General features: G+C 42.4%; 1 protein-coding gene across 1 annotated transcript in view; it reads left to right on the top strand.

Annotated features, from left to right (window-relative positions):
- The window catches only part of LOC126215310 (histone-lysine N-methyltransferase 2D-like), a 459193-nt gene that overhangs the window by 247048 nt on the left and 186221 nt on the right, over positions 1-25924 (top strand). The window contains exons 43-46 of the mRNA XM_049941991.1: positions 7935-8093; positions 12465-12716; positions 16326-16462; positions 23328-23625. Of these exons, the coding sequence (XP_049797948.1) occupies positions 7935-8093; positions 12465-12716; positions 16326-16462; positions 23328-23625 (846 nt within the window). The remainder of the gene's footprint in view (positions 1-7934; positions 8094-12464; positions 12717-16325; positions 16463-23327; positions 23626-25924) is intronic.

Raw genomic sequence — 25924 nt, 5'->3', positions numbered from 1 at the left:
ATTCGCGTCTTCTCAGCTCGACGAGCCGCCTTCCTCGACGTCAGTTTTCGCCTCGGAGATGGCTACGCCGGTACCTCTGTGCACACCGAATATACCGACTGTCGACAGTATCTGCACTCGGACAGCTGCCACCTTTTTCGCACTGAGAAGTCCCTTCCGGACAGCCTGCCCACCTGTGTTCGTCGCATCTGTAGGGAGGAACAGTTCCTCTGCAAATATTCTCGGGGTCTCACCGAGGCCTTCCCGGGACTGAAATTGGCCTTCCGACTCCGTCCTATAACAGGTCTCCCGTGCCTCGTCTCACCGGTATCCTATCACCCCGTAACACACTTCCCGGCCACAGAGGAGCGTCCCCCTCCTGACCCGCTACCACCCGGGACTGGGGCGAGCGAATCAAATTCTCCACCCGGGTTTCGATTCCCTCTCGCCGTGTCCCGAAAAGGGAAATATCCTTACCGCCCCTGCCGTGTCAGTATTCTCCCTCGGTCAATTCTGCGGAATCTCCTCGTCCCTCCCCAGTCTCACCCCTCGCCTCGTGGCTCGTATCTCTGCAGTAGGCCTGCGAGACCTGTCCACTACATTGTAATCTGACCTCGAACGGGCGGCTGTTACTCTGTCGAAGGTTGGATCACCTGTGAAGCACTCTGTTTGGGCAGGACAACTAACTAGCTGACTGTCCACACAAATCGCCACTGATAAACAGTCGGACCACTCAGTTGCTAAATCTGCTGCCAGACACGGTGTGCCTCACTCGAGTCACAGCTTCACACCTGTGCCGTCTCGATTCTTCTCACCGACACTAGCTTTTCTGAATTTTGTGGGTGGGAACTCTCCCTTCATTGTAACCTCTGTTCCCGTAATCCCCCAGGCCTCTTCCTTGGCTTGTCACTGCCTTCCCCCTGGCTATCCCCATGCCTACCTTCACTGCAGCGCACACCTTCTGTCTCCCCAATACACCTATGTAGCCCTTCCCCCTTCTCTACTTCTCTCTTCCCCCTTCTCTGCTTCTCTCTTCCCCCTTCTCTGCTTCTCTCTTCCCCCTTCTCTGCTTCTCTCTTCCCCTTTCTCTGCTTCTCTCTTCCCCCTTCTCTGCTTCTCTCTTCCCCTTTCTCTGCTTCTCTCTTCCCCCTTCTCTACTTCTCTCTTCCCCCTTCTCTACTTCTCTCTTCCCCCTTCTCTACTTCTCTCTTCCCCTTCTCTGCTTCTCTCTTCCCCCTTCTCTGCTTCTCTCTTCCCCCTTCTCTGCTTCTCTCTTCCCCTTCTCTGCTTCTCTCGTCCCCCTTCTCTGCTTCTCTCTTCCCCTTCTCTGCTTCTCTCTCCCCCCTTCTCTGCTTCTCTCTCCCCCCTTCTCTGCTTCTCTCTCCCCCCTTCTCTGCTTCTCTCTCCCCCCTTCTCTGCTTCTCTCTTCCCCCTTCTCTGCTTCTCTCTTCCCCCTTCTCTGCTTCTCTCTTCCCCCTTCTCTGCTTCTCTCTTCCCCCTTCTCTGCTTCTCTCTTCCCCCTTCTCTGCTTCTCTCTTCCCCCTCTCGCCACCCGATACTGCACTTAACAAACCTGTCCTCCCCCCCCCCAACCCCCCCTTTCACACACACACACACACACACACACACACACACACACACACACAGCACTAGCCATTTCCCCACCCCTACCGGCTATCGCTCATTCTCCCTGCCCCACATGTCTTGCTTACTCCCACTACACAGTCACAGTCACAGTCAAGCTCGGTACTCGGAGACGACAGTGGCTGTGCGTGTGAGAGTCGTCTTTGTGTGAATGTGTGTGAATTTTCAACTTCTGAAGAAGAAGGACTATGTCCGATAGCTGAAATATTTGTAGCGTTCTTCTTCATTCTGCCTGCCTGTGCCATCAAGAACCCTCTGTGTGGTGTGTACATCGTCTGTTACATTTTTCAGAGCATCTTTCAGATATGTAAATACTGTTTTTTCTGTAGTATGCAGAGCCTGTGCGTGGTTTTTTAATAAAATATGTATAGGCTATACAGTTGTTCCAGAAACTCTCCTGCCAATGATCTCTCTCTCTCTCTCTCTCTCTCTCTCTCTCTCTCTCTCTCTCTCTCTCTCCTCCCCCCCCCCCCCTTCTCCACCCCTTCCCCCCTTTCCTCTCATAAATCCTGAACTGTTATAACTGAACTCCTTAAAATTAATTCCAGTTTGATAGATGTGTGTTTTTTCATAACAACTGCTGTAACTTCGATTATCATTCAGCTGATTTTTTTAGCCCCTCATTGCTGCTTACACCTTTATCACAAGCAAGTTGAGTAACATTTGCTTCTTCTCTGCTGCAACGAAATCTGGTTGTCAACCTGTCTTATTGGACTTCTGCTTCCTACAACTATCGACTTCATCCTATGCGGCAAATATAGATTAACTGGAAGCTTTCAGAATATCTCGGTTCGCACCCAGTCGACCACTTAACGAGCTGTCGGCATACGTTCTCCAAATTATTGCGGCGATCGTCAAATGGTGAAAGGGCCTCCTCTGTCTCATCTCCCACAGTGTAGAGGTACTCTCGGCTCACAGTGTAAAAAGCGTGTGGTTCACAATTGACGGTGTATTTCTTCCTCGAAGTGGGTTTCTGTACACGACGGTGCTCCGACTGTACCTCCTCCTGTGACTGTACAGTTTGGTTATCGGTTTGGTAGATTAGGATACGAGAAATTCTCCGAAAGGTGAAAGTCGAGTCAGCATTCCCGGTCACGACAGTGACTGATGAGGAGGTTCTACACTGCACCTATTATTTGACTCAATCTACATTCAAAAACAGATTGGTGCATGTCAAAGGATCCTGCACTAGAGCCTGTACTGTCAATACTGAATGTCCGTAATGTTTTTATTTCCGAAAATTTGAAGTTTCATTTTGTGGTTGTATGTATTTGAAATGTGTGTCTTCAACAAGTGTCTTCCAAATTCCTGCCAGATTGACAATTAGTATTACAGAAGTGTATGTAGGCCACAAGTGGTAGAGATTTTGTGTTTTTTACCTATTACTGAAGACAACTCTTCGTTGGAGCCAATTAAGTAATTGATGATGAAGTTTGGATGAGTATTGAAAATGACACCTTTTTTTTTCTCTAATTTGGACACAACTTGAATTTACATTACTTTCACTTTTATACATTTTGGATCGTATACCGTGTAAGAAAATAGTACGCATTCTGAGCTAAATACATTAATTATTGTTTCAATCGGAGGCCATTGTAATAAATGAATTTGTCAAAACATTATGTGGATGCAATTATAAGTATGCTACCACACCATCTACACAGTGCGTAAAATTGTTTTAAAAACCTAGGTGAAAAATGAAGAAATGAATGTGTTTGTCCTTGTTAGCAAATTTACAAGTGAGTGAATCATTGTGTGAATATTTAGCAAACTGCACGACTCACTCCTCCCGTGCACCAGCTGTGGCGTGTAATGTCGGTCACGTAAGCTCTGCCAGTTGTGTGCACCTCCAATCACAGTGCACAGTTGTTCAGTTTAAGCACAATGTGACTGTACTCTAGGAAAAACATGGCTTATTGTTTTTCTCACACCCTGTAGTTTTTTTTTTTTTTTGCAAAGGCTGGAATTTGATATTGTAAAATGTGGTGGTCATATTTGCAGCAGTAATACAGAAAACAGCTTGTCATCGATACTGAAGGTGTTTTACGATTCTCGGCAAATCAAACAAGTAGTAGATTAGATACGTAGTCTGACCAAATTGAGCATTAACCTAATCACGCGTAGAATGTCGATGTAATAGTTAGAAAGCACTGACACTGTGTGATGTCATTGTGCACCCTTATTTCAAATGAGTGTGCACTCGTTTTGTGCATCTCATTTCCGCTTCTTTTTTATAAACCATTTACAGACAGGAGAAACCTTTTAGCAGCATAGGCAACTGATACTTGCATATAGTTTTCTGACACTTGTGTTTTCGTTACTGCCGATTGAATTATTTGCACACCCACAGTGTCTCTCCGCTCGTGTCTGTCACAGATCTGGTTCTCTGTGTCCCCCCTCCCTCTCTTTCCCTGCCCACTGCAATAGGCAATAAATTTCTCTCCTCTAAACGCACAAAGCTGTCCCGGGTCAAAAAAAGCCACTCTGCACGACAGACAGTGAAAAGCGCAATTTACTCTCTCGGCTCAGTCGAGACGCACGGCAGCTGTAGCTCTGACCCCCTGTGGAAGACGTAGCCGTCGGGCCCCTTTCCTCGGCGGTTGCGGAATTTCGGGGACGCTTCTGCCGGGTGGTTGCACGTCCCCGGGGCACGTTTGTGACTGTCCGATCGTGAGTGTCGGTGGCGTCCTGTCGGTCGGAGGGTAGGTGTAGCAGTGGTGGACACGTGTGGTGGCCACATTGTATTGATACTGTCTGTGTGTCGGTAGTAGTGTCTGTGCATGCCGTGCTAGTCTGTGTGTACGTGTGCGAGCATGTCGCGTCTCTCGTCGTGCACAGACGTCGTATTCTTAACACACTGCACCGACTGCCTTCTCGTATCTCAGTACTTTTCCCGTGTGGCGTAGTTTGTTCAAATTCTCCTTAGACGGTCGCTTCGCTGACGGTACCTAACAGAACTTGCATGCCGCATTTTGTGTTCCCCTGCCGGCGTAGGCTTCTGTCGTTCTGTCGCACACGTCGACTCCGACCACTGAGGCCGCGGGTTGTAGTGTGGACCTTTCTATTTGTGTGTGTTTGCTTTTTTGCTGTCGGAGCTTACTTTGATCCCGTTTGTTTTTGCACGTAGCTGTCAGTTGCTCTACAGTAAATTTTGGTTACGAAAACTGTACGGTCACGCTTTAAAAGTCCTTTAGTCTACATCTGCATGTTTTTTGTTTCTGTACTATGTATTCTTTTCACATTTGTGTTTTTCTACTTTTTCTTTAAGCACTTATTTTGTGTGGAACAAATAAGTTTGATGAAATTATATTAAACTAACGAAATATGCTGCATTTGCTACATATTTTGTGTAGATCAGTCATTGATAGTTTCCACAGTAACTGCTTGAAGCATGGAGTTTCCCTATCATTGTACAATATTCATTGTGTCATTGTTAAGAATATTTTCTCAGACACATATGTGTTATGGCTACTGGGACCTGTTTTGAAACATTTCCTGTAAAAATCTAATTTTAAATAGTGCAGCTACACATAACGACACGTGAACTATTTTAACGCTCTCCGACATCTGTAATGAAATATATTCCGAAGTGACAAAGTACGTAGATATCTCAGAATACTTGTGGGTCTTAATTAGTTCATTATGGCAATTTTTGAGAGTATACAGTCAAAAAGTTACTTTTGTGTTTCTTTGCCACTTTAAAATATAACTCTGTTGTATTGGCTGATGTAATAAGTTGCCAATAAGTATGTTGTTGCTTGTCAGATTGTGGTAATAAAAGATAAACATTAGCAGACACTTGCACTTGCTGTTGCTACTTTCCTTCTATTGTACAAGAAGTCCGTCATTTAATGTAAGATATCCTGCAACTTATGGGACAGCAGTTCACAAATTGCATAATTTCTTTTACAAGATGTGCCCAAAATTAAACTCATTCATTATATGACTGGTTTAATGCAGACCTGACACTGTTTAATTATTCTGGGTTACAACTTTTGACTTGTTTGCAGCCAAAAAATATGAGTGACTGCATTTAGAAAGTTGATGGCAATGTAACTTTGACAATGTTAATGAGGAATAGCACCGATTTTTGAGAAACACCTCTTTCTCCCCACTTCATTAAAGTCTCACTGTTGAGACTTGACAGGAGAATGGTTCACGTGCCGATACGTGGAGTGTTCCCAAAGGGTGTACGGCATTGGGGGCACAAAATGCTGACCACAGCTACCAGTTAATACTAACGTGGAAAGTATTAGTTTACTGCTGCTGGAGCTTCAGCTTCATACGACTGAGAGAGCAGACGTAAGTTTCTGTCACTTAGTGGACAGGCAGTTTTGTGTTAGATAGATGTTACATGAGGATTTAGTTACGTGGGTGCCACAATTACTGGAACCGAACTTCTTTATTCAGAGAGTTATCTGTCAGAGGCCAATCACATATACCTGTGCTAAACACAGCCAGTGGGTCATTTCCTGTCAGTTTCTTGCATTTTGTGCTCACAATACCGTGTCAGCTGTGGCGCAAACATTTTGGGATGCACTGTATTTTTTAAGTGGGATATGCATTTTCTGAGAGCAAATTCTTCAACATTTTGCTGTAATTTTTATTTGTTATCTCTGTTTGTAAATATTTTGTGCGGCTTGGCAGGGCTGCTGTAGCAGCAGGATTTATTTCCTGCCTTAATTTTGCTTGTAGCATGGGAAAAAATTAATTCTAGCATATATTCACTATTTTATGTACTATGTAACTTGCTTGTTTACTTGTTCAGAGATTATAAAAATGTACATAGTAGAATAGTTGCTTTGTGAGATAAAAATGTGAGATGTCCAGCAGAGCTCCGACTTTCAAATTGTCGTATCTTTGTTATACTCCCTCGCATCATTTTATTGAATGAAAATGTGAAAAAAAATACTGAAACGCTTGTCTGTAAAGTGAAAACGTCTGTGTGTCCCTACAGCCTGTTTTCATTAAAGATTTTTAAAAAGTTGTTTAATGGCACCAAATTTAGTTTTTTGTTGCCAGTAGCTGAGGATTGTGAAAAAACCTGGAAAAATATTACACACAAAACTTGATTCATATTCTTTCTTCTCATTTTACCATCATTCGCGTGTGTGCGCGCGCCCACACACACACACACACACATGCACGCTCGTGTGCCTTCACACACACACACACACAAGCACGTGCGCACTAGTACACGTGACTCTTGAAATGGAAAAAAAAAATAAATAAATAAAATAAAATACATACCAGTAAATAAGACTAAGGAGCCGTATATACATATTACTGAAATTGTCTTGCAGTTGTAGAGATGAGTGTTAAAACTTCTTATGCCAATATTGTGAACAACCTGTACTGGACATGTTACTAACTATATTGAAACATCAAAAAGCTAAAGATGAAGAAGAAACTCGCATTGAATGAATATTAGTGTACAGAAAAGGGGAGGGGGAGGGTGACAGTGATAGGGAGGGCACTTCTCCTACCTAACCAGACATGCGCGACCCATTCCTTTGACCGGTCGGTCGATTTGGGAGAGGGGACCAAATCGCGAGGTCGTCGGTCCCATCGGATGAGGGAAGGACTGGTAAGGAAATCGGTTGTGCCCTTTCAAAGGAACTGTCCTGCCAGCATTTGCCTGAAGTGATTTAGGGAAGTCACAGAAAACCTAACTCAGGATGGCCGGACACTGGTTTTATCTGTCGTCCTGCAAAATGCGAGTCTAGTGGGCTAACCGCTATGCCACCACACTCAGTAAAGTTGACTGGAGTAGCAATGTGGGCAGTTTGGGTTAACAGAAAGTACAAAGTAACTTCGTGTGCACTTCATTTTGTTCCGAGTAACTGACCATCCGGCGATGTCCGAGTACTCGTTTATTCTAGACTTACATTAGATAAGGAGAGGAATAACGTCTATCTACAGCTTATTTTGGGCCGGTTTTACATGTCGTCCCCCATCTCTGAGAGATTTATGGGTGTCTTACACAGGTGCGAATGCACATTCTCTCTACACATACTGTTTCCAGTTGCAACGACCCGATGTTTTTCTTCGATTCTTGACGTCACGTGGAACTTGTTACGAGCATTACGAACATGAAAGATAATGTGCTTAACAACTCCCAGGAGCCACCCGGTATGTATCTGTATAAGATTATATTCCAGCAAATATTGACACAACTTTTTGATTTGAAACCCCGCATACGAGCTGTAGGTCACCACGTGTGCAACCCGCGTAGTGGAAAGTCGGAGCTCTGGCAGCCACCCACCCGTGCAGAGCTTGCGAGGTGAGACGGCATCTGCTCCCTCTTGCAGTCCCTGAACAGCAAGCAGCGCTCACTGCGCAAGGCGGGGTCGGAGCTGGGGGAGGCGGAAGCCGGACAGCTGGCGCAGGTGACGGCGGAGACGGCGGCTCTGCAGAAGCACCTGGAGGCGGCACGCCGGCAGAGCCGCCAGCACAGCATGCTCGTGCAGGTAAGGAGAGCACGTGTCGTACGTAATGTTCGTGAGAGGGGCGTGCGACTCCGAAACGGGTCTGCGACCATTTTGAAGTTTAGCAGGTACCGGTGTGCTCCCCCTTCCCCCCGTGCTCGAGTCGTATGTGGAGGAGTCGTACGTACAAATTGTCTGTTGTTTCTTGTCAGTATAAATAAACTGAACTGATGACAGAGGTATGATGATGTAAAAAAAAAAAGCTACCAAAATGGATTTATTGCCTAGCTTACAGCTGATGCATACTCTGATCACTAGTTTCAGCAAATTTATATTGCCACCTTCCGATCATAGGATATGTGGATTACTAAGTCACTATATGTGGCACATTGCCAACTGGCCATTGGAAACATAGAGGTAGTTCACAAAAAAGACACTCCCATGCAACACTAAATATACTAAAATAAAAGACATAACTCTATCATCGAGGCACAGACATGTCAAATACGTCAGATTGTGTACGGAGCTGGTATCGACATACGCGAGCCTGACAGCAGTGTGAGTGCTCTGTCTGATAAATTTGGCACCTCAGTGCGTTGCTGATGCAGTTATGGCTTCTATTTTAGTCTACTTAGTGTTGCATGGGAGTATCTTCTCTGTCAGTTTACCTCCGTGTTTTCAGTGGACAGATGCTGATGTGCCACACATAGAGGGTGGTTTGAAAAGTTCTCGGAATCACCACGTGGGGTCAACACTAGTACAACGAGTTGTTTACACGGTATTCATTGGACTGTTGCCTGTAAACACGTGCCACGTCAGTGCTTTCGGAAGGGAGCTGTGGCGGTGACGTGGCTCTGTTGTTGTTCCCGTGTGGTGATTTGTGAAGATAGAAATAAATCGAGATTCGAGCAATGATTAAGTACTTCGTAAAGAAAGGTATGAAAGCAAAGGACATTCGTGCCAATTCCAGAATACACTGGGGGACTCTGCTCCTTTATATTCAGCTGTTGCCAAGTAGACAAATGAATTTAAATGATGCGCTCATTGGTCGGCCGATATGTGTCACTACTCCAGAAATCATTCCAAAAGTGTCCAAAATGGTCACAGGGGATCGCCGATTGAGAGAGAGTGAAACTGCTCACACTTAGCAGATGTCATCTGAAAGGATAGATCACATTTTAACCGACAAATTAGAAATGAAAAAATTACCTGCAAGATGGGTGCCGCGACTCTTGGATCAAAAATGCATGAGAATGGACATATCGGAACAACGTTTGGCCCCTTTTAGGAGAAATGAACAAGATTTTTTGCGCTGGTGTGTGACCACAGATGCAACTTGGGTGCACTATTATACCCCAGAGACAAAACAAAAGTCAAAGCAGTGGAAACATGCTGATTCTCCACCACCTAAGAAAGCAAAGACAATTCCTTTGGCAGGAAAGGTCACGGCATCAGTGTTCTAGGATGCAAAGGGGATTCTGTTTGTAGATTATCTCCCCACTGAGCAAACAGTTACTGGAGAATACTATTGCTAACCTCCTGGACAAATTCCTAGAAAAGATACGCCAAAAAGGGCCAGATATAGCTAGGCAGAAAGTCATCTTCCATCAAGACAGTGTGCACCCACAAACATGTGCTGTCGCCATGGCAAAATTACATGAACTAAGGTACTGAAAATTTTTCTGTATGGACAAAGATTCAGTTCAAACAAAGAATTGATAGTTGGAGTTGACAGCTGTTTTGTAGGCATGAAGGAAACTCATTTTCGAGATGGGGTCAAAGCACTGGAACATCTTTGGACCCCGCGCATTAATCTACAAGGAGACTATAATGGAAAATAAAAAAAGTTTCAGTGACATAAGTATTTTTTTTCTATTCCGTTCCGAGAACTTTTTAAAAACCACTCTCGTAATTCATGTATCCAACAATCCGAAGATGGCAATACACTTTCCTGAAACTACTAATTAGGATATATATATCAGCTTCAATCTGAGCAATCAAATTTTTATATTGGAAGCTTTTTTTGCATTAATATATAGATCGCTCTCCTTCTGACAATGTCAGGTAATTGCAGAAGTACAGTGGTCCAAAGTGCGTCATACAAAAGTCAATAAACGTGACTGGTTACGGCTGTTGGTGTATAGTGATTGCGGCACCTACTTTGACGGTGTTTTCAAGTGCTCACTTAATAGATGCACTATCCTGTCGGTTATGTGAGTGAGAGACATTTTTCTACTCTAGCAAACACATTCACAATTACTATAACAAACCAAATGCTTGGCGGTGGTCTGACTTCATTGAAATTGTTTTGTGGTGCTAAGAATACTGTTTTGTTTGGCATCTTGGAAAACTTGTATTGGACGTATTAGCCACAGCCTTTAGAGTGATGAAATTGGTTGTCAACAGTAATACAGATGTTCACAAATACAGAGCCGCATTGATTTACTCCCGTCGCCCCACTTGTTCACACACTCGGCTCACCCCCTGTTCATCTCCCCGATCTACCTTCCTACTGGTTCGTGCACATTCTGTCTGTTCACTTCTTTAACTTTTTGTCATTCTTACTTCCATCGTACAGGCAAAACATTTAAAAATATATTGTTGCCTCATTTCACAGATATGTGATTTGCCTCATTTTGTGTAACTGTTGGCTGGCACACCGTGAACATCCTATTTGTTCTATATATTTTTTAAATTATAATTTTATGTAAGTACCGTTTCACTTCATGAGCAAGTTCTTGTTGAGAATATTTATTTTTAGCATCGAGATAGTTTTTACAATTTGGATGACAGTGTAAGATACACTTTTGAGCAGAGATGAAATACCTTTTATTACACATTTGTTGAGCTGATTCTGAAATTTTTGTACACTCATAACTTGAATAGCTGTTTGGGCTTTCCGTTTGCCAAATTTTTAATATTTTTGAAGACTAGTTGTTCACATGTATTTTTGATCTTCCCATATTACTGGTACAGCAATATATTAATCTCCGAGGGCTTCGCTTTTTGTAATTGTACAAAATATTTCATTTCATTCAGCATTCTTCAGAGCTCCCAGTAAGACAGGATAGTTATTTTTCAAATAGTCCTTTCATCCAGTGTAGTTTATTTTCCACTTTCCACCAATAAAATATTTATTTCCGCCCTTCATAGCATAAACACATCACAATTAAGAAAAGTGTTGCTTTCGTAATCACCATTAAGTAGTCTTCAGTAAGTTATCAGACAACATTTGTTACTGGTTACAACACGAAAACTGGACATCTGAGAGGTTAGATTTATAAAAGTTTTTAATTTTTTTCCCTTTTTGCAGTTACAATTATAAGTGTTGCAGGGCATTAGAACAAAATGGCAGTATCTCGTGACCGCTAACCGTCGGCTCGAGGTGCCACTGTAACTGATGCTACTGTGGTCCACCCCCAGTGAAGTATACGCAGCCTCGTCACTCTATTGCACGAATCTTCAACGTTAAACATAAGAAATAAGCATTTTGTTGTTATTTCATTAAATCGTAATGCGAAAAAACTCTTTAACTATATCTTACAAGAAATAATAAAGCCATACATTGTGGGATGTTCCCTGCTTCATTCAACGCACAGTCGGAGGGGAACTTCCTGTACTAATATCGATGCTGGCGTGTTCGGATCTGAAATTAATGACTCGTTTGTACGGAGTATATCTACCCTCTCAGTATCTTTGTGCTTCCCTTTGTGAACTTCGTCACTTGGGTATTTTGGCCTGTCCTGGAAATGGAATCGTTCTTTCCTGTGCCCAATAAACTACTAAATAACAGAAGTAACACTTCGAAGTTGTACGTGTATTCTTCTCTCGTACTGTCTCAGAAAATCCTCTGCCATTCTAATTTGATAACTGCTTGAAGTATTACACATTGATAGACAGTTCAAAGCCACGTCCCTATCAGATTTCAGAGCAGACTGGCTATCTTCATTCCTTTTTACAATGTAGTCCACTGCCGCGGTGTGTGCCGTTCCGCAGAGCAGAGCTCGTCTCCGAGGCTCGGGTGCGGCCGCACGGAGTAATCGCCGAACCGGTAGGTGCCGCAAAGCACTGCCGGTATCACCGCCCTTCCCGGAAATGCCGCACCTGTCACCGCTCGGTCGCTCGCGCAGATAACGCGAAATCGGTACACGACGTAATTGTCGAGACTTACTGAAGGGACCGATAAAAATTATTGCACGTTCGAGTGTCGTTATTTGTCGGCACTATAAACATTGCGCAACATCTCACTTTACTGAAGTGGTACATTACAGCTCAGTCACTCGGGTGATAGAGGGAGTCGCGTGCTTATTTCGCAGAAACATTCTCACGTAGTACTACTGTGCGAAGCTTCCGTCTATTTCGCATCTCCTGAGAACTCGTTTTCGCACTGACGACAAATTGCACCCGTTCCAGGAGTACCGCAACAAGCAGCAGCAGAAGCAGCGTCCGCAGCTACCGGCCGGCGGAGGTGCGGAGCCCCCGTCTCCGACGTACGCGGCGCGCTCGCCGACGGTGCCTTCGCCTGCCGGAGGGGGGGCGTCGCCGCTCCCCAGCCCCGGGGGGCCCGCGGCACTGCAGCAGCAGCAGATGATGGCGCCGAGCCCGAGCTCTGCCGCCAACCGCGGCCGGTCGCCTTCTCCCCGCACGGGCACACCTCAGTCGCAGGTACGGATCGAATATCTTTAATTTTCCAAAAACACACCTCGTCGAGTTTTGCTCTACCGAATTACTCGACATCCTACGAGCAGTTTAACTTAGAAAAAGAAATATACGAAGTAAGAAGTTTAAAGTTCTTGCGCCTATTGACATAAACTTGAATTCAAAAACCTCTCCAGTAGACCAGCTAAAATGTTTACATACAGATGTTATTGCTATTTTGTCAAAAACTGCCATTTTGAGCCTGTGGCTGTGTACAAAATATAGGTTGATTCTTTCAGAGAAGAAGACAGCAATGCTGTTTATTTACACAAATATTGCCACAATCTGTTTCAGACTGACAGGTTCTTCTTCAAATGACTGTTCACGTTGAGATGTGTATTTACTCAAGTTTTTGCCTCTTTTTTTCCCCCCCTCATGTTGAAAGGTTCTGTGGATGGTGGTGTCATCCAAAATAGCTCTTCATTTTGGTGGAATGTTGTTGGCTCATATTCACAAAATACTGTAGAGTGTGTGCAACACTTTTGTATACAACCACATTGCGTAAACCACACACACACACACACACACACACACATACACACACAAACACACACACCAAAAAGTTTTTGCCGCAGGGGAAAATGTACACGAAGATGGCGGTATCACAAAAATACCCACTTCACGATTTTAAGTAAGACCAGAATTTTCTCAAGTTCTCAGCAAGATCTTCCACTGAGGTATGATGGTGGAAGTTGTTACACGGTTTGCACATCGATCTTTTTAGAGATGCTCGAATTTATAATAACTTTTGCTTGTTGACAATTCTGTGTTCTTTGTTGAACCGAGAATGTAACTGTCTCTGCTTGCTCAGTATTTTCCGAATTTTATTATTATAACGTGGTGAGTGGTTCCCATACTTAAGCCACTCACTCAGCACATACTTCTCCGGAGCACAATTTACAGTATGTTAAACTTCGCCCGTAATTCCTCTACATCCATCGTATTGGAACTAGATGATGATCATTCTTTGTCTAAACTGGGTGCAAACACCTGCTCACCTGTTCTTTACCGAGCGAGGTGGCGCTGTGGTAAGCACACTGGACTCGCATTCAGAAGGACGACGGTTCAATCCCACGTCCGACCATCCTGATTTAGGTTTTCTGTGATTTCCCTAAATCGCTCCAGGTAAATGCCAGGATTGTTCCTTTGAAAGGGCACGGCCAACTTCCTTCCCCATCCTTCCCTAATCCTATGAGACCGATAACCTTGCTGTTTGGTCTCTTCCCCCAAACAACCAACCAACCGACCTGTTCTTTCCAGCATAAATACTCTCCTAGCCCTCTTGACGGACTTACTAACTTTAGTAACGCTTGTCACTACGATATCACGATTACTGACCCCTGTTCTGTACTGACACTGTCAGATAGGCCAGGCCTGTTTGTAGTTACAAGATCTAAGATATTTCTGTCTAATTTGGGTTGTCGAACTAGCTGCTCGAGACAGCTTTTTGAAAACGTGGTTATAATTAATTCACTAGACCGTCTGTACCACATGCAGTGAATCCGTAGACTTTTCAGTCTATATTCATTACATTAAAGTGCCTCCAACTGATATTGTACAGTTGGATTGTTTCCGTTTCCGTACTACAAACTGCCGAGAGACAAAAATTTTTCTCGAATGTGACGTGTTCAGATCGATATTGGGTAGCTCGAGCCGGTCCTCGGTCAACAGGGAAAGCTTAGTTAGAAGGTACTGTTGCCAAAGAAAGGTGGAATTAATTACAGGAGTTGTGCTCTTTGTGTACCCTACAGAGGTGGCTCTGCAGGGAGTAACAGGCAGTACGAAGCAAGAGATACATTTATTTTATTGAACAGCAATGAGTTACTTGTCGCAGACTCTGGGTACCGCGATATGGCAGCACGTACTCAGGGTGTATACGACCCGGGAGAAAACCGGGAAAAATGATTTTGACTGGTAAGAACCAATACTCTAACAAAGGATATTACTGTATCCCCCATTTGCAGAATAATACTGCAGCAACAAAATATGAACGAGAGAAAAAAAACGAAAATAAAACTTAGTTGCAAAGGAAAAAAATCAAGTACGGGGTCCCATAGGGTTCAGTCTTAGGTCCTTAGTGTTCTTGATATACATTAATGACTTACCATTCCACATTGATGAAGATGCAAAGTTAGTTCTTTTTGCTGATGATACAAGTATAGTAATAACATCCAGAAACCAAGAACTAAGTGATGTAATTGTAAATGATGTTTTTCGCAAAATTATTAAGTGGTTGTCAGCAAACGGACTCTTTAAATTTTGATAAAACACAATATATACAGTTCGTACAGTAAATGGCATAACTCCAGTAATAAATATACACTTTGAACAGAAGTCTGTAGCTAAAGTAGAATTTTCAAAATTTTTAGGTGTGTCCATTGATGAGAGGTTAAACTGGAAGCAACACATTGATGGTCTGCTGAAACGTCTGAGTTCAGCTACGTATGCTATTAGGGTTATTGCAAATTTTGTGATAAGAATCTCAGTAAATTAGCTTACTATGCCTACTTTCATTCACTGCTTTTGTATGGCATTATATTCTGGGGTAGTTCATCATTGAGTAGAAAAGTATTCATTGCTCAAAAACGTGTAATCAGAATAATTGCTAGCGCCCACCCTCGGTCATCCTGCAGACATCTATTTAAGGATCTAGGGATCCTCACAGTATATATATTCACTTATGAAATTTGTTGTTAATAATCCAAAGTAATAGCAGTGTGCATAGCTATAACACCAGGAGAAAAGATGATCTTCACTATGCAGGGTTAAATCTGACTTTGGCACAGAAAGGGGTAAATTATGCTGCCACAAAAGTCTTTGGTCACCTACCAAACAGCATCAAAAGCCTGACAGATAGCCAACTAACATTTAAAAATAAATTAATTGAGTTTCTAGATGACAACTCCTTCTACTCATTGGCTGAATTTTTAGATATAAATTAAGGGAAAACAACAACAACAACAACAACTTAAACATTAGTGTCATGCAATATTTGGTGTAATGTAATATCTTGTACAGACATCTTTTATTAACCTGACACGTTCCACATTATTATGAAGTGTCGTATTCATGATCTATGGAACAAGTATTAATCTAATCTAATCTAATCTTGCTGTTGGCTTACTACATGACGTGTCCGTGCTGTTATCAGCTGGCGAGATCACGTGACAGTGAGCTACGACTGGCTTACAAAAGCGCCTCGCAATCTCGATTTCAATGCTTCGGAAAGTGACATGCGGTGTTCGGTGGAATTCAAATTTATACCTTCGTTATAAGGAAATACGCAGCGTACATGTTGCTGCACATCAAAGGTCTTTCAAAACGTCGGTATATAAAAACATAAACATTCAAAGAATTGACGAGTTTTATAGTGCCGATGGAGAGTATTCTGTCACTTAACACGGAGAAAGTGTATTTTCACCTGGGAGAAAATGTATTTTTAACCGGGAAATCTGGGAAAAATCCGAGATTTTTTTTTTTTCCTTGTCCACGTATACACCCTGGTACTGCAGTTTGATACGTGACAAGATTTGCAGAGTATACCACTTTTAATCGGCCATATCACCGATGTTGCAGCACGGCGAGGAGAGCGCTTTCAGCCCGGGAGCGCAGATGCCGTCACCGGGACGCCTGACTTCGCCGTCACCCCAGCAGAGGATGTCTTCGCCACAGCACCGGACGACGCCTGGCCCGTTTCCCTCTGACCAGATGAGGTAGTAGGAGATTTCTGCAGAGTTTGTTATTGCAAATAACTGGTCATCCTGGAGTCCAGATATTGTCCTTTCGTGTGTTGTAATGTACCACTTTTGTAAAGTGATGTTTTTCCTGACGCCTACCTCCCTTCAACAAATGGTGTCCCCCACATAATCCACGTGCCACTGAATGGTGCCTTACGGAAGGTACACTGTTCCACTGCTAGCCATTTCCTTTCTTGTTCCACTCGCAAATAGAGCGATGGAAAAACACTCGTCTATATGCGTCCATACGAGCCCTAGTGTCACTTATCTTGTCTTTGTGGTCCTTATGCAGAATGTACGTTGGCGGCAGTAGAATCGTTCTGCAGTCAACTTCGTGTGCCTGTTCTCTAAATTTTCTCAGTAATATTTTGCAAAAAGGACATTTCCTTCCCTCAAGGGATTCCCTTATCAGTTCACAGAGGATCTCCATGACATTTGCATGTTGATTGAACTTTTTGGTAACAATTTTAGCAGCCTGCCTCTGAATTGCCACTCGCATGATTACATTATTGAAGTACGGTAGAACCACAAATATTCTAACTATTGATTATCTGTATATTGAATCTTTTCAGGTACACTTGCAGCTCATTCTTAAATTCTTTAGGTACATCAGAATAAATATGGGCTTGGCTACCAATGTTTAAGTTATGTTAGCCATCATTGTGTAAGTTTATACACACACACACTCACACACACACACACACACACACACACACACACTCTCTCTCTCTCTCTCTCTCTCTCTCTCTCTCTCTCTCTCACACACACACACACAGTATATGAAAGGCATGTTAATGAAAATATTAGACATGATTTCGAAAAATAGCCAGTGATTTTTCTTTTGAGAGAGTGACTTCCATCTAGCATTGACCAGTGAATTTTCGAGGGTGATGAGAGCTGAGATGAAATGATTACTCATTTCCATTCTGAAGGTGTAGGAGCCTAGGGTATGAACAGATGCCTTACTCATTGCGGCTGGACTTTTTGGTTGTTTTTTGTTATCTTCCTTGTCCAAATTCTGACAGGCCAAACAGTTTATCATCCACATCTACATCAACAACCATTAGAACACCATGTCATCATCCTCCAATATTAATCACAATAGGTGGGTAGAACTTCCCACCCTGAGCCTGGTTGGATCAAATATATTAATTTGCCAACTGTGATGGCCTTTTCGCATTCTCTCTTTGCATTACAAACCCACACTTTCTGGAGAAGTTGTGAAGAGTGGTAGGATGGACATCTTTTCAGGCCTTATCAAACTGTTACTTTCATCTTCTCACCCTTTTCAATGTCATCTAGCACAAGTGTAACGATTTGTCTGCAGCAGAGAGCTATAAAATTTTGTGTTATGCCCAGGTACAGTTGTAGCAATCTTCGTGCCCTGTTGGATGGGGGAAAAAAATCAGTTTTACTCTAGCCTGTTGTGGTATGTTGGTATGTATGGTCAAGTTGCCAAAATAATAATAATAATAATAATAATAATAATTGTATTCCTCCTTTGTCAAATCACTATTAATGGAGGTCAGCCGTTAATTAAACAGTTTCGTTTTGATTTATACATAATATGAATCTTATGTCTCGATTTACTCACCATGCTGCGGCAAGAGGACACACGTATAAAAAGGTATTACAGTTTGCATGGTTTCAGAACAAGTGTCTCCTTTTTGTGGCAGAATGGTTGCAAGGGGAGGAAGAGGAGTGAAGGAAAAGGAAAAGAAAAGTTACCCATAACCCCAGATCAGGGGAGACTTATTGGACGGGATGAGAAGGAAAGACTGATTCAGGGGAGAATTAGCGGGCAGAAAGGAGGAAAGACTGATCCAGTCTTCCCTTCTCATCCCATCCAGTAAGTCTCCCCTTACGTGGGGATCTTGGTGACTTTTCCGAACTCAACTCCTTCTCCTAAACCTCGACAATCCTTTTCATTCACACCTCTCCCTTCTTTTTCAATCCTTCTGCCAGAAGAAGAAGAAGAAGAAGAAGAAGAAGAAGAAGCCACTGGCTACGAAAGCTTGCGAACTGTAATACCTTTCTATATGTGTGTTCTTCTGCCACCGCTTGGTAAGTACATTTGTGGCAAATCAGTGTCTGTGCTTCACAGCTTTGCCAAAGAATACGTCATCCTTGAACTTCACTGTATATCAATGGAAATAAATGTGCATTTAGAGAAGTTTTGAAAGCTACTATTGTCATTTACACATTTATGAGCAATTTGTTGCACATCGATGTTTGTGATTTAGTAGCTGTAGAGTTTCTAACTAACATGTTGTGTTATATCTAGTTTTCCCTTAAAGAGCAGCAGTAGTCATATTTATTATCCACATTTATTGTAAATTAACTCTCTTTTCGAGTTTGCGAAAAACTATAATTAATACCAAAATGTTTTAGGAAACTAGCAGTTACTGCCTTGTAACATATTGCACCAGCCAAAATGCAGTCCCACTGTGAATTCTGTTCTCAAAGAAGGGATGAGATGGTCGATGTTTGTAAGCAGCTGGAAATCCGAAATTGACCTGACTACTGTCAAACGAATGGAAGCTGCTGCAAAGATAAGACATCCTGTGAAACTTTACTAAATGCCTTCTCTGAACATTACACCGAGAACAGATAATTCGGAGTGGGGTGCTCGTTATGGAAATATATTGGATCAAGAATTCGCATTAGTATTTTGCAGCTGTGACTTATTAAACTGATAGTTCAGTAATTTTCACATCTGTCAACTCCTGCTTTCTTTGGTATTGGAATTATTATATTCTTCTTGAAGTCTGTGGGTATTTCGCCTGTCTCATACATCTTGCTCACCAGATGGTAGAGTTTTGTCATGACTGGCTCTCCCAAGGCCGTCAGTAGTTCTAATGGAATGTTGTCTACTTCCGGGTCCTTGTTTCGACTCACATCTTTCAGTGCTCTGTCAAACTCTTCACGCAGTATCGTATCTCCCATTTCATCTTCATCTACATCCTCTTCCATTTCTATAATATTGTCCTCAAGTACATCGCCCTTGTATAGACCCTCTATATACTCCTTCCACCTTTCTGCTTTCCCTTCTTTGCTTAGAAATGGGTTTCCATCTGAGCTCTTGATATTCATACAAGTGGTTCTCTTTTCTCCAAAGGTCTCTTTAATTTTCCTGTAGGCAGTATCTATCTTGCCCCTAGTGAGATAAGTCTCTACGTCCTTACATTTGTCCTCTAGCCATCCCTGCTTAGCCATTTTGCACTTCCTGTCAATCTCATTTTTGAGACGTTTGTATTCCTTTTTGCCTGCTTCATTTACTGCATTTTTATATTTTCTCCTTTCATCAATTAAATTCAATATTTCTTCTGTTACCCAAGGATTTCTATTAGCCCTCGTCTTTTTACCTACTTCATCCTCTGCTGCCTTCACTACTGCATCCCTCAGAGCTACCCATTCTTCTTCTACTGTATTTCTTTCCCCCATTCCTGTCAATTGTTCCCTTATGCTCTCCCTGAAACTCTGTACTACCTCTGGTTTATTCAGTTCATCCAGGTCCCATCTCCTTAAATTCCCACCTTTTTGCAGTTTCTTCAGTTTTAATCTACAGTTCAGAACCAATAGATTGTGGTCAGAGTCCACATCTGCCCCTGGAAATGTCTTACAATTTAAAACCTGGTTCCTAAATCTCTGTTTTACCATTATATAATCTATCTGATACCTTCTAGTATTTCCAGGATTCTTCCATGTATACAACCTTCTTTTATGATTCTTGAACCAAGTGTTAGCTATGATTAAGTTATGCTCTATGCAAAATTCTACCAGACGGCTTCCTCTTTCATTTCTTACCCCCAATCCATATTCACCTACTATGTTTCCTTCTCTCCCTTTTCCTACTCTCGAATTCCAGTCACCCATGACTATTAAATTTTTGTCTCCCTTCACTACCTGAATAATTTCTTTTTATCTCATCATACATTTCATCAATTTCTTCATCATCTGCAGAGCTAGTTGGCATTTAAACTTGTACTACTGTAGTAGGCATGGGCTTCGTGTCTATCTTGGTCACAATAATGCGTTCACTATACTGTTTGTAGTAGCTTACCCGCACTCCTATTTTTTATTCATTATTAAACCTACTTGTGCATTACCTCTATTTGATTTTGTATTTATAACCCTGCATTGACCTGACCAAAAGTCTTGTTCCTCTTGCCACCGAACTTCACTAATTCCCACTATATCTAACTTTAACCTATCCATTTCCCTTTTTACATTTCCTAACCTACCTGCCGGATTAAGGGATCTGACATTCCACACTCCGATCCATAGAATGCCAGTTTTCTTTCTCCCGATAACGACGTCCTCTTTAGTAGTCCCCGCCCAGAGATCTGAATGGGGGACTATTTTACCTCCGGAATATTTTACCCATCATTTTAACCATACAGTAAAACTGCATGCCCTCGGGAAACATTTCGTCGGTACCAGCACTGCAAGGCTGTTTTGGTTAGTGTTGCAAGGCCAGATCAGTCAATCATCCAGACTGTTGCCCCTGCAACTACTGAAAAGGCTGCTGCCCCTCTTCAGGAACCGCACGTCTGTCTGGCCTGTGAACAGATACCCCTCCGTTGTGGTTGCACCTACGGTACGGCCATCTGTATCGCTGAGGTACGCAAGCCTCCCCACCAATGGCAAGGTCCATGGTTCATGGGGGGGGGGGGGGGGTCTTAAAGCATAATACACAAAAAAAGACCAATATTATATGTAAAAACTTAACTTTTCTTTTAGCTACATTATGTACATTAATTTAAAGCATTAACTTTTCCTATTTGTTTGTTTGCGCTACTTAACTGTGATGTCGCTATTGGCTTGATGCATCACGTCATATGATCTGCAAGTAAAAAAGAAGGGAGATGGCGCTATAGACTTACTTACGTTGTTTGTTGCTTGATCCCAGAAGGGATTGGGCCTGCCGTCATCTCAAATAGCCCAAAATATCAGCAGACTATTGTTTACGACTGCACCTGGTTTTTCATTTTTGTTGTGTGTGTACAATAGATGCTTTAAATATTAAAAATTACTTTGCTTGCATGAATAACAGTGTGAGGAAGGCAATTTGGAACATTTTTCTGTTCTTGAATCCATATTTGCCCTAGTAATATGACACATTTAGCCTTGTTAATATAACTTGTTTTTTGTTGATAATTTCGAATAACTGAGAAGAGAAGAATGTGATGTTGAAACGATGCTTTCATATTCCATTTAATTCTACTTGTATTTGTACCAGTAGAAAACGAACCTGGAACGCCAAAACCCGTCCTTGTTTCTGTGCAGGTACTGCTTCTTGTTAATTACATTTTCAGCTTTCAACTCATATGTACAGCATTTTTAATGTTCATGTTGGCAGAAATCTTGCCTATGTCTTTTTTGCTAGCCAATAAACGTGTGCAATAAGGAAAGAAGCAAGGCATGCTATCTTATCTTTTGCATGTTAACAAAGTGAGCAATTCTTGAAGTGTCAAAAGAAACTGAACTGCATAGAGGTATACCTCCATTACAATAGTGTTATTGTTTTATTAGATTGTCAGTACATATCTCACTGTAGTATAAACATCTTCTCTCTTTGAAAACTTACTTGTGATGCTACATTCGGTGTGTGTCTGCAGCTCGTGGTCTACTGGCTAGCGCTGCTGCCTCTGGATTACAGGGTACCGGGTTTGATTCCCGGCCAGGTTGGTGATTTTCTCTGCCAGGGGACTGGGTGTTTGTGTTGTCCTCATCATTTCATCATCATCATCATTTGTGACAGTGAATAGATTGGACTGTGTACAAAATTGGACTGGTGAAAAAATTGGCACTTTGTACGGGTGCTGATGACCGTGCAGTCGACCACCCCACAAACCAAACATCATCATCATTCAGTGTGTGGTCAAAAACAGCAGTGCAGTGCAGCACTATAAATGTGATTAAGCGGATGCTCTCTGTGGATTATTTTTCACCAGTAACAAACATACAAAAGAAAATATTGATTCAATGGCTCCACTTACAAATAGAATGTGAATATCTTCAAACTTAACATTATAGTTGGATCGATTACTACAACCATAAATGACACAAGCTGGCATTTTCGATGAAACAACTACGTCTTTACACAATCGAAGCACCAGATGGCCTTCGGGATACGACCACAAAACTCTACAGATATCCCCAGTGACCGAAACCGGGCACAGATCTATCAGAGCGACATCACGAGAAAGTATCACCGTGGTGAACCACGGAGGTATAAATGCGGTGAACCTAATATTTGGGCTACATAAAATGGTGGACGTCAGCTTCAAGTTTGTGACGTAATGGCAACTCCCTTCTTCTTCTTACTTCCGTGTGACTAAATAACGTGTCCTACACTCTGAGTACGGCTGGCAAGATCACGTGACACGAGCTACAATTGGCTAACAAAAGCACATCACAATCCCGATTTCGGTACTTCGGAAACCGACATACCGTGTCTGGTGGAATTCGAATTTATATTTTCGTAATACAAAAATATGCAATGTGCGCATTGCTGCACATCAGAGATCTGTGCTAACCTACTTTTTTTTCTGCTTTGTATAGTTTTTTGAAGTGCTGCAAAGTTGTACGTCGTGATGTATAAAACTTTAACCTTTCGAAGGATTGATAAGTTTTACAGTTCTGAGGGAAAGTATACTGTCACTTAACAAGGAAAAAGTATATTTTTAATTGTGAAGTACGGGAATTACTTTTCTCTGTCCGTGTACAGACCCCATTACGAAAGGAGAATGTGAGGAAACCAAATACACGGTTATTTTAAATGTGCTACAGTTTTACTGCGTCTCAGGTAAAAAACTCGGGCTGGTGCACCCACCAGGATCCAGCACGCGGGCCCCCGCTTCGCGCGCTCCCCCCTTGGGTTGGGGACGCCGCAGCCGCAGTCGGCCACCGCCTCCTCTCCCGCAGAGTTGCACCGCCCGCGCAGCTTGCCGGCCGGCTACGGGTCGGGCGCCAGTGAGCGGGCGTCGCCCGTGGGTGGGCGGCCCTCGGGGGGCGCGGGCTCGTCGCCGGCGACTCCTGCGGCGGGCCCGTCCCAGCAGCAGCGGCAGCAGCAGCAGCAGCTGATCGTGCAGCGCCACATACAGCAGCAGCAACAGCAGATCCTGCAGCAGGAGGTGAGAACGCCCCGTCCTTCGATACGCCACTCTCAAATATGATGATTGATTTAACTGACTCTGTTTTGTCCCCAGTGATACATTTAGGGTTACTGAAGGGAACCACACCCTGCCTATCTAACCCGTGTTAATTTAGGCAAGTATTTGACCCATTTCTGAAAAAGAAAAAAAAAAAAAAAACTATTTGATGCAGGACCTTAATATTCTTACTGTATGTTACATGATGCTAATGGGGTCAACTGTACTAAAATCTACTTTATCCATTTTATAGTTTTTAAGAAATACTTTTTTAAATTTATTAACAAAAAATATAAAGTTTTTTCTGCAGAAAATATTTTTTTGAGGACTTCCTAATGAAGGAATATTACTGAATGTAATACCAGAGGTGGCCTTTTATGTTACGCAAAGTCTCTGAAAATTTCATTCATTTATCTGTGATAGTTCTGATATAATAGTGCATATGTACTGAAAATTTTAGTTGGCGGGAAATTGACATTAAAGAAAAAACTTTTGAAATTTGTTACTTACAGTTAATTAAAACTGTCCTACTGCATTTGATGGCCCCTCTTTGGCTTCTCGCAGGTCCTCCAGCTTCTTTTTCACCTTCCTGGATATTTGTCTCGTCTTCTTGGCCATATTAGATGCAGACCTGTCTGCATCGGCTATCCTCATTTTATCGCACTGTTGCAGCCCTGTGATCGTATTTTCACCAAGATTAATTCCCAGCTTTTTCAGTACCCAACACTTTCCAATATTACCACAATTGAATGTAATAACAGCGTCACAAACTCCTAGTTTCATTGTATGCGTGCCTACAAATACAGTTTTAGGAAGGTGGTTCCAAATTATGCTGTTGAAACATTCATTTGGGTTCTGTGTCTGCCCATGCAGACATTTCCTTAGAAGGTCAGGATGAGCCAAGTCTCTGAAAATAGGTTTAATTGCTGTAATAACAGCAGCAGGAAGAGGATGCTGGTGAGAATAAGATTCTCCAGTTGCCTGAGTGCTATTGTATTTGCACCACGAATTTTCTCCTGATGGACGCAATCCGTGACATAGCTTATCATCAGTAGAGGACTAAATGGAAGAATATGGCCCAAACATATCTCTTCATTGCCTCCAGATTTTCTTTATTTCTCCTAATTGCCTGGCCATAGTATACCTGCAAGTTTTATATTTCAGATTTAGTTAACTGACCCTGTCCAGTCAACAATTTTCCATCTTCTAATTTTTTTGCCCTCATATCAACAGTTAGTTTTTTCAGTCTTATCCCAAATGTTTTTGAACATGGCCTACACATTCTATTTTGCTAATAATGGCATCTCCATATGCCTTGGAGTTGACAGTGGGTGACAGAAAAGTGAGTGTGGCACATAAACACACGTGGTAGGAAAATGCTCTTTAAATGCTCAAAAAAATTTTTTTTCACCAAATTCCTTTTCAGAGTACTTAAATAAAACCTGAATCTATCGAAATATGATAAAACCAAAAATCGATTTTTTTTTTTTTTCCCGACCTGAACCACAGTGTGGTCTCCTTAATAGTTTTGCACTTCATTTAAAATGTGCTCACCACCAGTGAATAATGTGAAAAACTTGTTTTGCACCATGTTGTCAAACCCTGAAAGGCTGAAGGAAATATCATCCAGCTTACACCTGTATTCATGCAAGTGTGAAGGTAATGACCGAGGTGAGTCATTAAAGTGCTGGACTGGCATTCGGAAGGAATCGAGTCCCATCTGGCCGTGACGACTTGGATTTTTCTGGGTTTCCCCGACTCGTTACGGCAAATGCCGTGACGGTTCCTTTAAAATCACACTGCCAGTTTCTTTTCTCCGCCAACATGCTGCCTGAGCTCACATAATGTCTATAATGACCTCGCCATCAGTGAATAGCAGATGGCAGAATCAAAACATCGAGGATCCGGAACTCTGTTATTGGAAACTGAAAGAAATTGACTTTTCGTCCAAAAAATGAGAACTCCTACAGGTTCAACCAGCTGTGCTCCCCATGTTCTCGATTTCTTGACGGGTGCTCAGTGAGGCTGTGCGAATAATGTGAGTTTCTGTGTCTTTTACACCTCTGAGGGAAACAGATTTATGAAAATGGGGCAAAGCTAAGTCCGTTTCAGAAGTGAGGTTTTCTGTCTTTTCTGCATTAGCTGTTGCTATTACAGTGATCAGAAATTATGTAAGCCGTTGTACATATTTTTTTAAAAAAAATAGAACTGTCAGCACCAAGTTCTCTGAAAAGTGTTCGAGTGAAAGCTGTCATTCAGATTCCCGTCACGGGAGGCGGCA

The sequence above is a fragment of the Schistocerca nitens genome, chromosome 12, assembly GCF_023898315.1.
Source record: "Schistocerca nitens isolate TAMUIC-IGC-003100 chromosome 12, iqSchNite1.1, whole genome shotgun sequence".
Taxonomy (NCBI): domain Eukaryota; kingdom Metazoa; phylum Arthropoda; class Insecta; order Orthoptera; family Acrididae; genus Schistocerca; species Schistocerca nitens.
This window is presented reverse-complemented; position numbering and strand designations above follow the sequence as displayed.